This window comes from Amblyomma mixtum, chromosome 8 (genome assembly GCF_055824585.1).
Source record: "Amblyomma mixtum isolate Tamu chromosome 8, ASM5582458v1, whole genome shotgun sequence".
NCBI lineage: Eukaryota > Metazoa > Arthropoda > Arachnida > Ixodida > Ixodidae > Amblyomma > Amblyomma mixtum.
Window position 1 is genome coordinate 40,923,041 of NC_143019.1, and position 14,237 is coordinate 40,937,277.

The window sequence follows — 14,237 nt, forward strand, 5'->3', positions numbered from 1 at the left end:
TTGTGAGAGCCCTCATGGGCGCATCTGCAGGCGCTTCTATGGGTGTGTGTCACGGTGTAATGGTGTGTGTTTGTGTGTGTGTGTATGTGCCACTTCTGGTGTGGCTGCCCGGCGCGCTCGGTTTTGTGCGTCATCATGAATTCATTTACTCACTAAGTTGATAATCAGTTTTCTTATCATCGCTGCGCATCAGCAACCACGTCCGAAAAAGAACAGCTTTGTCAGCGTGGCAAGGAAAGCTTTCGCGGCAGTGGCTGCGTGCTATCGGGCAGTTGTTCTTGTGGTTGTGGTTGCGTTTGTTAGCTTCAGTTTCCCAGTAGAGCGCAGTCGTTTGCATTTCAGGTGCTTGTCTTGGAAGTGTTCGTCTGTCAAGGCCATTGCAGTGCCAGTGTTTCGAATCACTTGAATGTGTGAAAGTGCCGCATAGGATTAAAACATCTCGCCGCATTGTGTGAATTGTGGGAATGGCCGCGCCAGCGCAACCTCAATCCTCCACTGCCGAGAAAGTGTACATCGTGACCGAGCGCGCCAATGGACGCGGAGCTGGCATCAAGACCATGCTGTCCAACATACTGGTCGTCGTGTGCCGACTCGTCTCACGTTCGTGTCGATATTTAATCGATTTAAGTCTATTGGATCAGTTCATGTTCAGACAAGGAAGAGACCAGGGAGCGCAACCGACGATTTTGACATTGATGTCCTCGCGTACGTTTCTGTCAGGCCAGAAGCAAGTGTCAGGGAAATCGCCAACGCGTACGGAGCCAGCCTGGCATCAGTTTGGAGGCCACTATCAAGACACAGCTACCACCCCTATCAGGTGTGCTTTCACCAGGAACTAACACCGAATGACTCACAGAAACGGCTCGAATTTTGCAGCCCATGCCTAATTAAATGTAATGAAGACCCGGAATTCCGGAATTCCAGCGAACCTCGAAGACCTGAAGGAGCGAATCAAGATCTCAATTGAAAATATTCCCGGAGATATGCTCATTTCTGCCGTGAATTTCGTCAAATACCGCATTCTACTGTGCATCGCAATGGACGGCAGGCTTCTTGTCATCCCATACACTATTTCTTTCCTGGAGTGTCCAAGTGGGGCTTCAACCAACTGCATCTATAAAAGGTACAAACTTCATTCATTCCTGTTTGTCATACAACTAGAAAGTGCTAAAAATCAGCGGACAAGGTTTCCTAATTAAGTACTAGCACTTCTTACGGCACGGGACGTGTCTGATCCAGCACACGGCAACCGTATTGAGCCAGCCTTTACAGAGCACCTTAGTGCTAAAATTGCAATGTTTTCAGTCAGAATTTTTTTATCTACGAAGTCATTCTCATTTATTGTAGCAGTCAAGCTGATACCGCAAAAGAAATGAACGCTTGACAGAACTAATACAACGCATGTCGATATACCGGCACTATTTAACGTTAAACAGTAATCTGCACACTGTCAGAGAAGAATACCTTTATCCCTTTCACGAAGCTAGTGACAAAAACAAAAGAAGATTTAAAAATTCTTTCCGGAGTTAACCAGACAGACAGAACACCAGGTGTGCTTATCAGTGTTCCCAAAAGCGACGGCCGCATAGCAGACGATGACTATGATTTTCCTTACTCCGCGCGACGAAGCAGTCGATAACGCCGGCCGCGGTCAAAGCTGAGCGCCTAGGTTCTCGAGCGAGGAAAGATAGCACACGCGTTTCGAATTGGGCGCTGCATTCATTACGACACGTCACCAGCGGACGCTTCGTTTACGCCATACTGCCGGCGCTTCTCGTGCTCTCAGTTTCGGTCACGTGCGGGAAAAAGCGTCGGATTTCTTCGCGCTGCGGAGCTCTAGAAATTGAGTTTTTCTTCGTTTCAAAAACTGATATGACATCGTCTTGTTCATGGCATCAAACTCCCAATTGGAACTAACCACCCAGCTGCGATAATTAAATTAGTGGGTTTTTGTTAATTACCGGAATACTTAGAGGGATTTTGCAGCATATTGTGTGCGCCGGGGCAGAGAGTGTGATCCTACACCTATTTTTTTTTTTTTGCTATATTCAACAAAATATTTTCAGGAATTTTTGAAAGTGTTCGCTGAAACACTCGGTATATTATAAAAACATGCCTGTTTTTCCCTGGAGTGGCGTCACTCCGCTTTTGTTAACAAACATGAACAGGCAAGACAGGCGTATAATACGCACTCACCTTGCGCTAGAAGCTTAAGTTTGCGAGGCGCTGTTCGTCAAAAATCGCGGAAAAGCTACTTGTTGATCATGAGTTCCTACAATGCTGCAGGCTGTGACAATGCTGCCTCAATGAATTTTGTAATTAATGTCAGTAGAGTTTTTTTCAACTGATCTGTATGTACTTTAAAAAAAGTTTTATCTCGCTTTTCTAGATTTTGCTGTTCTGCGTCTTCTAGTTTGCTTTCCGGTTTGTTGTAGCCTCGCTTCTTACGTTACAAGAGCGATGCACGTTTGGGTGTCTGTAAGCGAACGTACAGGCACAATCCATTTTTCGTCGGTTCAGGTTGTATTGAATGCATAGGTAACGGCCTGTTTAGAATATCTCCTTACTGCTAAAATTATAAAAAAATGCTCCTGACAGCGAAACTATACAGTCAGCGTAATCTTCTCTTTTTTGAATTGCGTAGCAGGGCAGGTCCACATTTTCTCGTGGAAAAAAAAATGCTATGTACTCAACGATGCACAATGTCGCAGTAGAAAATATATTTGGTTCGCTTTAAACAGCAAGGCAAAATACTTACTCCTCATCGCCTGCGGTTGCAAATAAAGAAAAAAAGACGTGATGGCACTTCTACTCGCCATCACATGCGAATTTATTTATTTTGCAATCAATCAATCAATCAATCAATCAATCAATCAATCAATCAATCAATCAATCAATCAATCAATCAATCAATCAATCAATCAATCAATCAATCAATCAATCAATCAATCAATCAATCAATCAATCAATCAATCTCAATCAATCCCAATCAATCAATCAATCAATCAAACAATCAATCAATCAATCAATCAATCAATCAATCAAACAATCAATCAATCAATCAAACAATCAATCTAGTTCAATCAATCAATCAATCAATCAATCAATCTGGAAAAAAACTCACTTTCGATGCGAGAAGTCCGAAGGCCTCGTGTTTTTACTAGCGTCTGTTCTGGCTCGTCGTCGTCTCCTGTCAGGATAAAAAAAAATGTATCGAACGCCGAATCCTACAAGTGAACTACAGGGGTGACGTTCAGCTGTGTCCGTCTCGTTGCCACAAGTCAGGTTGGTCAGTCAGGGCCCCGAAAAAATACAGGGTGTTTCAGCTAACACTTTACACAGTTTTTTAAAACAGGCTTTTTGGGTTAAAACACCTTTTTTTTTTGGCATAGCACTGTCACCGGCGTAGTACATCAGAACACAGTTATGACGTGCTAACTAGTACGTTGCATAACTAATATTAATTAGTGAACTTTTAAGAATTACTGTTAAGCTCCTTAATAATTTAGAGGCGTGTAACTCACCGTAAGTAATACCGATATCAGTTTTTATAGATTCGGAAACGCTGTTACAATCGGGGCTGTGGCCCAACAAATTTAGGCTATTTCGATGAGTTACGTGCACTGGAGAGGGTGCTTTGCCTGCTTCTCAAAAGCGCATGTATTTTGGCGCGGTGTAGCCAGAAAGTTTGTATGGCCACAGCGCCAAGGGTAGCCGCTTTTTCGAAATTCTAAAAACTGATATAAGTATTATTTACCATCGACACACGCATCTCAATTAACGAGCCTAACAGTAGTAGTTATAGTGTTAACTATTCAATATTAGTTAACAGCCTTCTAGTTTGCGCGTCTTAGCTGCAATCTGATGCACTACACCGCTGGCAATGTTATGCATAAAAAGCGATCTTCTAACTCAAGAAGCCTATTTTTAAAAAATTGCGTAAAGACTCAGGTGAAACACCTCTATACAGCGACCCCACATCATGCTACGCCTGCCTCGGCTACGCACCGCGCATCCTGTTTAACCACAGCGTTCCGCTAAAACAGTACAGCACAGCTGTCTGGCAACACTGGATAGCCGCTTACTGGGCGACGTAAATTTGTGGCCGGCGACGAATCAGCACGGGTGTTTTCCGTGATCTCCTCATTCCCAGCCTCCTCAACCGTGTCTATCCACCAACAGAGCGCTGCATCCTCGCCACCTGTCCACACCCCCTCCTCTCTCTCTCTCTCATGGTCACGTGACCATCGGTACGACACGGGCAGCGATAACTGTTCATTTATTTAATTATATCAAATCATCCCTCCGAATTGTCCGAATACGACTGCAAGGAGGAAGGCGTTGCACTGTCGTGTCCCACATGGCGAAGGCGCTCGCAGTGCACAGGCCACGAATGAATACAGATGCTGCTCTTATCTTACATTACGAGACAGCTGTTCATGGGTTCCGTGGAATGCCGACTGTCGACGTTGCCCAAACAACGACGGAGCTACGATGTCCGACGTGATAACGCCCCTGAATAATCTACTAAAGCGTGTTAAAGTGGGCGGCTAATTGTCTTCTGCTCGGATAGGACTGGCTCCTTTTTGTACATTTTCCTTTTGTAGAATTTGCTGCACTGCCATTTCCTCGTTGTCATTCATCACAGTGCCTCAAGGGAATAAGTTTCGACGATGCTTTACTATTCATTTAATTAATTTCATTACTTCGGTGATTGAGGGGGCGGTGGGGGGGGGGGGGGGAGAGAAAAAATGCGGTCGTCGTCGACTAGCATTCAGCTTGACGACATTACACTACATTCCACGACAGTGCTCTGATTTAAAGTAAATGCTTGCCGGATAGTTTTGGTGCTCTTAGGAGGAACCGACTACTCATCACTTTTCGTCAGTAGGAACTCATCATTATCATCATCACCAGCCTGACTACGCCAACTGCAGGGCAAAGGCCTCTCCCATGTCTCTCCAATTAACCCTGTCCTTTGACAGTTGCAGCCACTGAATCCCCCCAAACATCTTAATCTCGTCCGTCCATCTAACTTTCTGCCGCCCCCTGCTACGCTTGCCTTCTCTTGGAATCCACTCCGTTACCCTTAAGGAACACCGATTATCGTGCCTTGGCATTACATGCCCTGCTCAAGCCCATTTCTTCCTCTTGATTTCGACTAGGATGCCATTAACCCGCGTTTGATCCTTCACCACTCCGCCCGCTTCCGATCTCTTAACGTTACACCTATCATTTTTCTTTCCATAGCTCGCTGCGTTGTCCTTAACTTAAGCTGAACCCTCTTTGTTAGCCTCTACGTTTCTGCCCCATGGGTGAGTACCGGTAATATACGGCTGTCGTATACTTTTCTCTTGAGGGGTATTGATAAACTGCCATTCATGATCTGAGAGAACCTGCATATGCGCTCCACCCCATTCTTATCTTGTAGTTATTTCCCTCTTAGGATCCTGATCAGCTGTCACTACTTGCCGTAAATAGACATATTCTCTTAGTACTTCCAGCGCCTCGACACCAATTGCGAACTGCGGTTCCCTTGCTAGGCTGTTGAACATTACTTTGGTTTTCTGCACGTTAATTTTCAGCCCTACAGTAGGAACTGCGACATGTTAAACGTGGATGCCTTCTAGACCTCGGCGGCAAAGTGCCGACGACGCAAGGTTGGTGATGACATACCCATGTGTGGGATGCTCTTGGCAGAGCAAAGCGGGCACGCTGGAACAAAATATTTTTCAAAGTATAAGCCACAAACCACTCAAACATGCCTTCGCTGAACTTGCACTTTAAAGGCAAATCGTCCGCAACGAATAGTTTAAGCCCTGATCGGTAGCCAAACTTGCTTATCTCCACTATAGGTGCTTAGCAACCGTCATTGTGTAAAAAGCATCAAGAGCCAGCGGACCGTACTGATGCGTTCCGGGAAGCTGTTAGTCAGCATCAAGCATGTGTTTTTATGTGGGACATTGGCGATAGTGACGCAACAAGGGCGATGAGGGCCTGCAAGTAAATCTAGCGTATTCCGTGCGATATTCTCCCAACAGTGTTTTTTGTGCTCTCGCTAGTAGTAGTGGTTGATTTAAGAGTAATAATAAAAGGAAAGAAAACATTTTTGCTAGCCCCGGCATCTGCCATCTCTACGGGAAGCACCTGAGCTGGGGCAGCGGAAATAAAGGGATAACAGGCAGTCTGGAGAAATGAAATGAAAGAGGGGAGGGGACAGGCAGAAAGGATAGAGGGGAGCGGGGTAAAATATGCAAGTAACCTATTTACACTATAACACATGTACAGGTCGGGCGCATTTGATGTCCCTGATCAAGGACGTGTTCCCGTTGCCAACTGCGCGAAAAAGTAAACAGCCTTTTAAGGCGGTAATTATTGCCTCGATAATAGAAGTGAACAATTATACGAATAAAAATAGCGGACGGTTTGGCATGGCTAAGCGCGGTATATCGTCCTTACGTGCTAAAAGCATTTGACGTAAAGGCCTTTACCATAAACGTCTTTGGTCTAAATGACTTCTACCTAAAGGTCTTACCCGGAAGCCGTTTACAATAAAGGACTTCATCCTAAAGACCTTTAGCAATAAAGAGTTTAACATAAAGGCCGTTGCGTAGAGACCTGGGTAGAGGCCCGCACCTTGGGAGACGGGTAGCCTGCACACAGAGCAGGCTTCAGGAACGTACAGTCTTTGTCAAAAGTAACTAAGCTCCATGGTTTGCTTCTCATTCGTATAACAGAGCCCTCACGGCTTCCCTAAAGAACAAAAAGTTCTTTGAAGGTGAGAACAGGGGTTGTTCTTACCATACAGAGATTTAGAGCTTGAGGGCTGGTATAATAGCTTTAAAATACGACTGAGAAGAAAAACATGCAGCCTGGTTACTTTTGACAAAGACAGTACGTCTGCCCTATATCGAAAAATGCGGTAGTAGTGGATACTTCTGCATTAAGAAAAGATTAGCTGAACGAATGAGATTCAGAACGGACCAATAATAGCCCTGTGTCCAAGCAGCATAGGATAGGACGCTGTGCTGTATAGCAGGAGACTCGTTGTTGCCAGCTGCCCAGTTCTGCCGGGTCTCTGTACAGAGACGACCCACAGTTTTAAGATACTGCAATTTCCGGCAGTAGTGGTCACTGGAGGCGCTGGAGCGAAGCAGCATAGACACGCCTGCCCTGATAATTTCTCTGTATCATCAACAGGTGTGGTGAGTCAAGATTTAAGTTTGTTCCACAGCACACAGCTCCAGAGCTCTAGACAGGAGTGCTGACGACTGTACCTCAAGGCCATTCGAAGTGTTACACTACCTTGCTAACATCTAAAACAAGATAGGGATCTTATCTGCGGTGTTGGCGGTCTTCTGTCTCACTACAATGTCGCTCCGACATTCGACCTATAAGGTAGTCGCATTGTCGGTAATCATGATTTTTCGTGGGCACTGGCTGTGACCAATATCGGAACCTTTTTAACGTGCGAGCTGCATCGTGAAACCGGTTAATGCATAGCTGAGGCCACGGAGTACTATAGGCTGTCGTATTTCTCGGGTATTGCAAATGCGGTTTTTGTCTTCTGCGGTGGTTTGGATGCTTGTGGATTTGGTGACGCGATCTGAGGAGCCGCGGAAAGTCTCTGGGCCGGCTCAGACGGTGGAGGAAAGCGCAAATTAACGTGACAGCGTTAAGGCTTCCGTTCAGAAATAGTCATTGGCGGCATTGTGAGCGAAAAAGCAGGTTGGCCGCCTGGCACCTAGGTAACGTGACCTTATGACGTCATCAAAACCTACCCACAGGATCGTGTCCAAGGAGCATAGAATGCTGCGCCGTTTAGCAGGAGACTCGTTGCTGCCAGCTGTCGAACTCTGCCGGGTCTCTGTACAGCGAAGACACACAGTAGTTGTTGTTGATAGTGACTATTTATTATTAATAAAAATAGAGATAGAAGGAAAACATATTGCTAGCCGCGGCACCTGAGCTGCGACTAGTGGGAATAAAAAGAGGGAGAGGACAGGGACAGGGAAAGAAAGCTACTGCAATTTTCGGCAAGAATGGTGATTGGTTAGAGCAACGCTCACTGGGCGTAACGAAGCGGCAAATTTATTTGCGTCTCCTTTGAAACAAAGCGGTTATGGTGCCTTTCATAATCACGAGAGGCGTTCCTCAAAGCCTGAGTCGCTTTGGGACGTTAAACCCCATAAAACCAAACCTAGCCAAGAGAAATAACGTTTTGCTGCACTGGATTGGGAACAAATTGCCAACCGTGGCAGGTGGTAGTTAAATTAATGATTGGTGCCGAAAGGTTGCCCGGAAGAGCAACCTTGGTCTCACCAGCCTCATTGGTGTCTTTGCTTGAAACAGCCCTGTTCCGGGGCAGTGGCACATCGCTTAACCGTTACATCACTGAGCCAGGAGTGGTATGAGGACTCCCAGAGATATATGAATGTAATGTAGAGAATGACCATATGTGGCAATTGTGAGCAATGAATATGTGGCATGTACACTCTTAAGAAAATGGCCGGAGAATTCACCAAGTAACCACCAACCAGTTACTTGTGACACAGATCACTGCCTTCTTATTAACTGGAGGTAGTAAAAGTAGAAGTAGTGAAAGTTGCTACCTCAAGAAATTAGTGAAGAGCGCCACAAACAAAAAGCGAAGAGTATTTACTAAAAAAATTGGTACAAACTGTTATCACGTATGTTGTTAGGTTCTTCGTACGGTGTGTTGTCGTGGCTTGTTAACCCTTTCGGCCCTGGCGGTGTCAATTGAAACCACAACACAAATATTACGCTCACGCCTCAGTAACAGAAGAAAATACTATTAATTTTTAATAGAATAGTTTTTTAGGGATCCCTGCTGCTATCGACATCGCTGTTCACGGACTTCCATTGAGCTGTGCGGTCTAAGGAAGAATAAGTAGTAGCATGGGAAGCATGGAGTGAAGAAGCCGAGGTGTAGCAAATTTGTGCATTTTCATCTCACTAACCATTCGTTCTTCTGCGCTCAGATTTTTATATGTTGTGTGAAACGCCTATCCAAGCACACATCCCCGTCGTAAATATTACTGAATGCGTAGACGCTGCGTTTGAACACATTTTTGACATGTGTGATTTTGACACCATCAGGGCTCAACGGTTGTCAGCGGTGGCTATTGAGTGATGATAGGTGATCTTTGTAGAATAGAATCTGCTAGTATTTTAGCAGAGGTACCTATACTAACAGCGTTTTTGGACTGCTGACATGAATCTTTATTACAGAAAATGGACAAAATCTTAAAATTTGCTTTCTGATAAATTGGAAAATAGAAATTTTCGCTATCATACATGGTGAATATTCGGTACGAGCCTGGAAATGACCATGCGGATGTCGGCGAACAGTAACCGGACCAAAGGAATAGCGAGAACAAATGCACTCCTGACCTTGCGCTTTTACTTCTTTTTTTACCTCTCTCCTCATCCTGTGAGCTGTGAGCATCGACACTTAGCTGCAAGAAGCGACCGGGGTATTTACACTGAAACTCGCGCGCCGCCGCTTGTGCAGCATGTGTGGCACGCCCTCGACGCTCGGATCAATGCAGCGTGTTGGGCTCTATTCTCTTGAGAAAGCGTATTTGGTGTGCTGATAATCAGCTTCTGCTTTCGCCCCGGCCGAGAGATATCCCGAACTCATAAGCCTATGGATGAGAGGGAATTGCCTTTCACCTGTAGGGAACAGCATTCGGTCAAGACACAGACACGACAAGATTATGTACGACTTTATGAATTCTTCTATAGCAAACAGCTCGTTTGAAAACAAGCGCAAGCGAGATGCAGTGTGCCGCGCGCAAGCTTAGAACTTAGATTGGCCGACCTTCGCGCTGGGCGCTACGGAAGTGCTTCGTGAAGCTCGATAGAGGAGGGCGTTACAGATTCGAGGAAAGCCTTTATCTTGACCACAGTCACCTTCCAGGAAGGCTACGCAAGTTTTGAACATGTGAGCTGTTGACTTGACGTACAAAAGCTGGCACACAAACCTTGCAGGAACAAGAACGTGGAGGTATGATACAAAACGCAACGTAAACAGGAGCGAGCGAAGTCTTTTGTGGAAACTGCGAGATTATTTATCCTTTACAAAGTAAAAAAAGGTTCTTTAGAGGTCTCCACACAGCAAAATAGGAAATTTTTTCGTTAATTTCTTTCCTGTCGGTTGTGGTTACCAAAACGGCCCCACTAGCATTTTACACCCATTGAGCCCTGATGTCCGATTTTGACACCATACCTGTAAATTGATTAATACTCGCACCACAAGATTTAATTTTTTACTGCATGGTTACAGGGCCTTAGGCATTGTAAAAACTCGGAGCAAAAAAATCTACGGCGAAAATAAAAAATGCAGGGCCGAAAGGGTTAGATTTGTGCGCAATAGAAAAATAAAAAAAAGCTATATGTTCAGTCTGACTAATTACCGACACCTGTCGACCTACCAGAGCATGCTTGCCGTAAATCACACAACTAGGCTTAGACATGTTGCGCATTACATGTATACAAATTATTCGAGGGGATGGCGTCAAACAAGTCTACCGGGCACACAGAAATGTTCAAAATGCAATAAAAGCACAAATCAGAAAAGGTCACACAATTGTGACACGCGCACTGCGCGTGCACAGGTAAATCTTTCTCCGTCTTATATACTCCATTTATCTGACTCTCAGTTATCGGCTAGCGGATCCTACCCATTGAGCTAAGATACCAGCCTTAATTATGAAGTTGCGTTTGTAGAAACAGGTTAGTCTACCTAACCACATGCCGATGCAGAAATGTTTAATTACAAAATCATTTTATTCACACAGCAGTCCTTGTCCTTTATATTGTATGACGTTAGTTTGTGGTTGAAGAACGGTTACTAACCGGGTACTAAAACAACAGGTAGTAAAATGGTAGGAAGGGCTTACTTTTGCTAACAGCCTTGAAGAGGGTAGTAAACAGTAAAAAAGTAGTAACACGCTGGAGTAATGAAATGAAAGAGGTGAGGGGACAGCAGAAAGGATAGGGGAAGAGAGGTATTGTATACAAGTATTCTATTTACACAATAACTTATGTACAGGTAGGCCCTTGTGATTTCCATCGTTATGTGGTGGTACAAGGAAGGACAATAACAATTTCGGCGAAGCGATACGCAAAGAGAAGCACTGGCCGCTGAAGGGGCCCATTAACGATATAGCCTCATATCTCTAAGGTGGAGCTTAACTGTCTCCTCAAGTTTTTTTTTACAATACAAGCACTCATCGTCAACATGGCATTTAGGAAGAGTGAGGAATGGGTTTACAGATTGGAGTGGGTTAAAAATATACCAGGGATGGCTGTTTGAAGGATAAGGATCAAAGAAAGAGGATGTGAGGACCTTTTGGACGGCCTCAGCAGAAAGTCCAGTCCAATCTTTGCATTTTTTTCGGTGGGGCTGAGGTGAGACGCCACTGATTGAATAAGCGTAATGGTTCAAGCTAAAAGAATGTGGCCGAATAGCGTCGACCGGGATTATCTTAAACGAAGCCACTGAACATGGTGCAGCCAAGCAGATTAGTAGCGATGCCTGCAGAGAGCGGTTGTCAGTGGAACGAAACTGCTACTCACATGTCAGGGATAGCGCTGTCCACAAGAAAAAGCGAAGTTAATCTTCAAGCGCCGAACAGGCCGCGATGAGCAAGCAGTCCTTCTTCTTCTACTTCCCCTTCTGTAGTTTCTCACCCTCAGATCGAATGGGCGTCGTCCCTCGAATAGAGTTTAATCCGGTTCTGCTTCGATTCGGCTTTTGATTTGCTCAAGCTTAGCTCGATTAGGGCAGTGTTTTTAGGGATCCTGTTCCCCACCGTAAGTATCGGGTAAAAATACAGCAATGAGGTGAAAGCTTGACATTTCCGACGCAAAAAAAAAAACAGCGAAAGATTGTTGTTGTTGTTGTCCTCTAGAAGATAATGGCGCGTACCCACTGAGGGGAATTGGCGGACACACAGGCGGCGAATGACAGGTGCAAAAAGAAAAAAAAAACAGAATGCAGATTTGGTAATTTAAACACTGTGAGATTGGTGACTGAAAGTGGGAATGGGGCTAAAAGTGCAGTGCAGTAGGCGTTCACGTGTGCACATCCGACCACGGTTGCCTTTTCGTATAGGTTCTGTTCTCTCAACTTCACATAACTCTAACTTGGGGTTTCGCCTCCCGACTCGTCTGACAGCTTTTTGACGCGACCGCATTAACGCTTCTGTTCTGCACAAAATCCGTCGTCGTCGGTGTTGTGAGCGAAAAATGCCCGGAGAAGCAACCTAATTGGGCCACCAAGGTCACATGACCTTATGGCGTCATCACAACCTGCCTTCCGGATTGTGAGAAAGCTGACCATCGTGGAAGGTGATTGGTAGCGAGATGTTGCTCGGGAAGAGCAACCTGTGTCGCACAAGCACCAATGAGGGCAGCACCTGCCATCGCAGAGCATTGGCGCCTTGCTTAACTGTTGCACCACTGCGTCAGGGGTGGTATGAGGACTCCCAGGAATCCACGAATGTAAGACAGAGAATGACCAGTTCCGCATTTATGGGCATTAGCCCATTAACTCTATCGTGTCATACCCTTAAGGCAGAGCTTAAATGGATGCTGAGGACAACGATGTCAAATTTTTTTTTTGTTAGTAACATTCGATAGTTCGACATTTCGTGGCTTTGTTGCTGCTTGTCCGACAGTGAAAGGTGCATTTATTGGTAAGAGTTCAAAAGTGTGCATTTGAAGTTAAAAAACTTTTTCCCGCCACTCGATTCAAACTCGGGACTCTTTGATGACGAAATAGGAGAAAAATGGCTTAAAGTGGCGGGAAAGGAAACAAGGACTCCGCGATTGCTGGCGGCGAGCAGCTGCGCTATAGTGCCAGTATATCCTAGGCACTATAGCTGCGCTGCCGCCTAGCAGCAGCCGAAATGAAAACTACTGCCGGCAGGACTTTGATGGCCTTTATCAGCCGTCGTTGATTCCTTTACGTTTGCACCAACGTTACGATGGATCCTGTCCCCGGTTCCGACGACGAAGTTCTCGCAAAGAACTTCGGCCTGCACTTCAGCGTCCTCAACCCGGCGGGGTGGCCGGAGGCGGCGGGTGTGGAAAGTCCTATAGCACCAATGAGCCGGCAGCGTCGCTGTCACCGCTGTGACGCCGCCACACAGTGCTGTAGGTTCGAATCCCGCTTTAACTGGTGGGGACGGTGTGGACGGACGGACCAACGGACAGAAGAAACGTGCGGAGAAGAAGAGCAGAAAATGTAGCGCTAAAATGGTGTCTTGCATAATAGACGGGTTAATAAGCAACATGTAAGAACGGGAGGTGAACAACCGCGGCATTGTCGCAATCCAATACGAAGCGAGGCAGCGCCGCCATTACTTTCTTCCAGAGCCGGCACACGGCTGCACACGAGGAGAAACCCCGGTAATAACTCTGAATATTATTCCAGAACACCATACAAACTAGGTGAACTGCTTAAGTGCATATATGTACGGGTATATGTCGCATATTTGAAAAATTGGTTTTGAGAAAAGTACAGGTAGAGTAGCCATCGCTTTGGGTAGACAACTCAACCGCTCGGCGCGAGAACGCTTGATGGAAGAAACAGAGAAAGAGGCGCTGTAATGGAATACTTCGGAAAATTTAGGACCACCTGGTGTCCTTGGAACGCGCGCTGACATCGCACAGCTCACCGGCATCTTCGCGTTACACCCATTATAATCCGCATGGGCTCACAGGCTGCTGTGCACGATTTCGCTCGCAGTCAGTTCTCTACAAATATTATGACAACTATAGCTGCGTATGGACAGCGCCATCCAGCCATATTAACAGCGCCATCGATGGACAGTGCCATCGAACAGACCCCAGACCATTCTTCCTCCGTGGGCAATGCCCTAGTCCACTTTGCAGCCTCGATCTCCTGGTGTTCACTTATCTTCCAGGCTTAGCTGGAACCATACTTACCACTGCTGGACAGGGCTAAACGTCATAAAGAGCGAAGGGCCTACTTCAAAGAACTGCAGTGCTGCTCAGGCAAGCCCGAATGCACTCACTGCCCAATGACTTCACCTTACACGTAACACAACAGGACATCTATACACACCAGTGCCAAGAGTGTGGCTCCATACCACCGCTCGCACACACGTACTGGAACACTCCAAGAGGCAACACCACGCAACGTCGCAAACCACTCTCTCTCCACATACTCACGTGGGAGGCCC

General features: G+C 45.9%; 1 protein-coding gene across 1 annotated transcript in view; it reads left to right on the top strand.

The window, feature by feature from the left end:
- The first annotated feature begins 464 nt into the window (after nucleotides 1-464).
- Nucleotides 465-14,237, top strand: part of LOC149332228 (neprilysin-1-like) — a 55,721-nt gene continuing 41,948 nt past the window's right edge. The window contains exon 1 of the mRNA XM_089557484.1: nucleotides 465-600. Coding sequence (XP_089413610.1) covers nucleotides 465-600 — 136 coding nt within the window. The remainder of the gene's footprint in view (nucleotides 601-14,237) is intronic.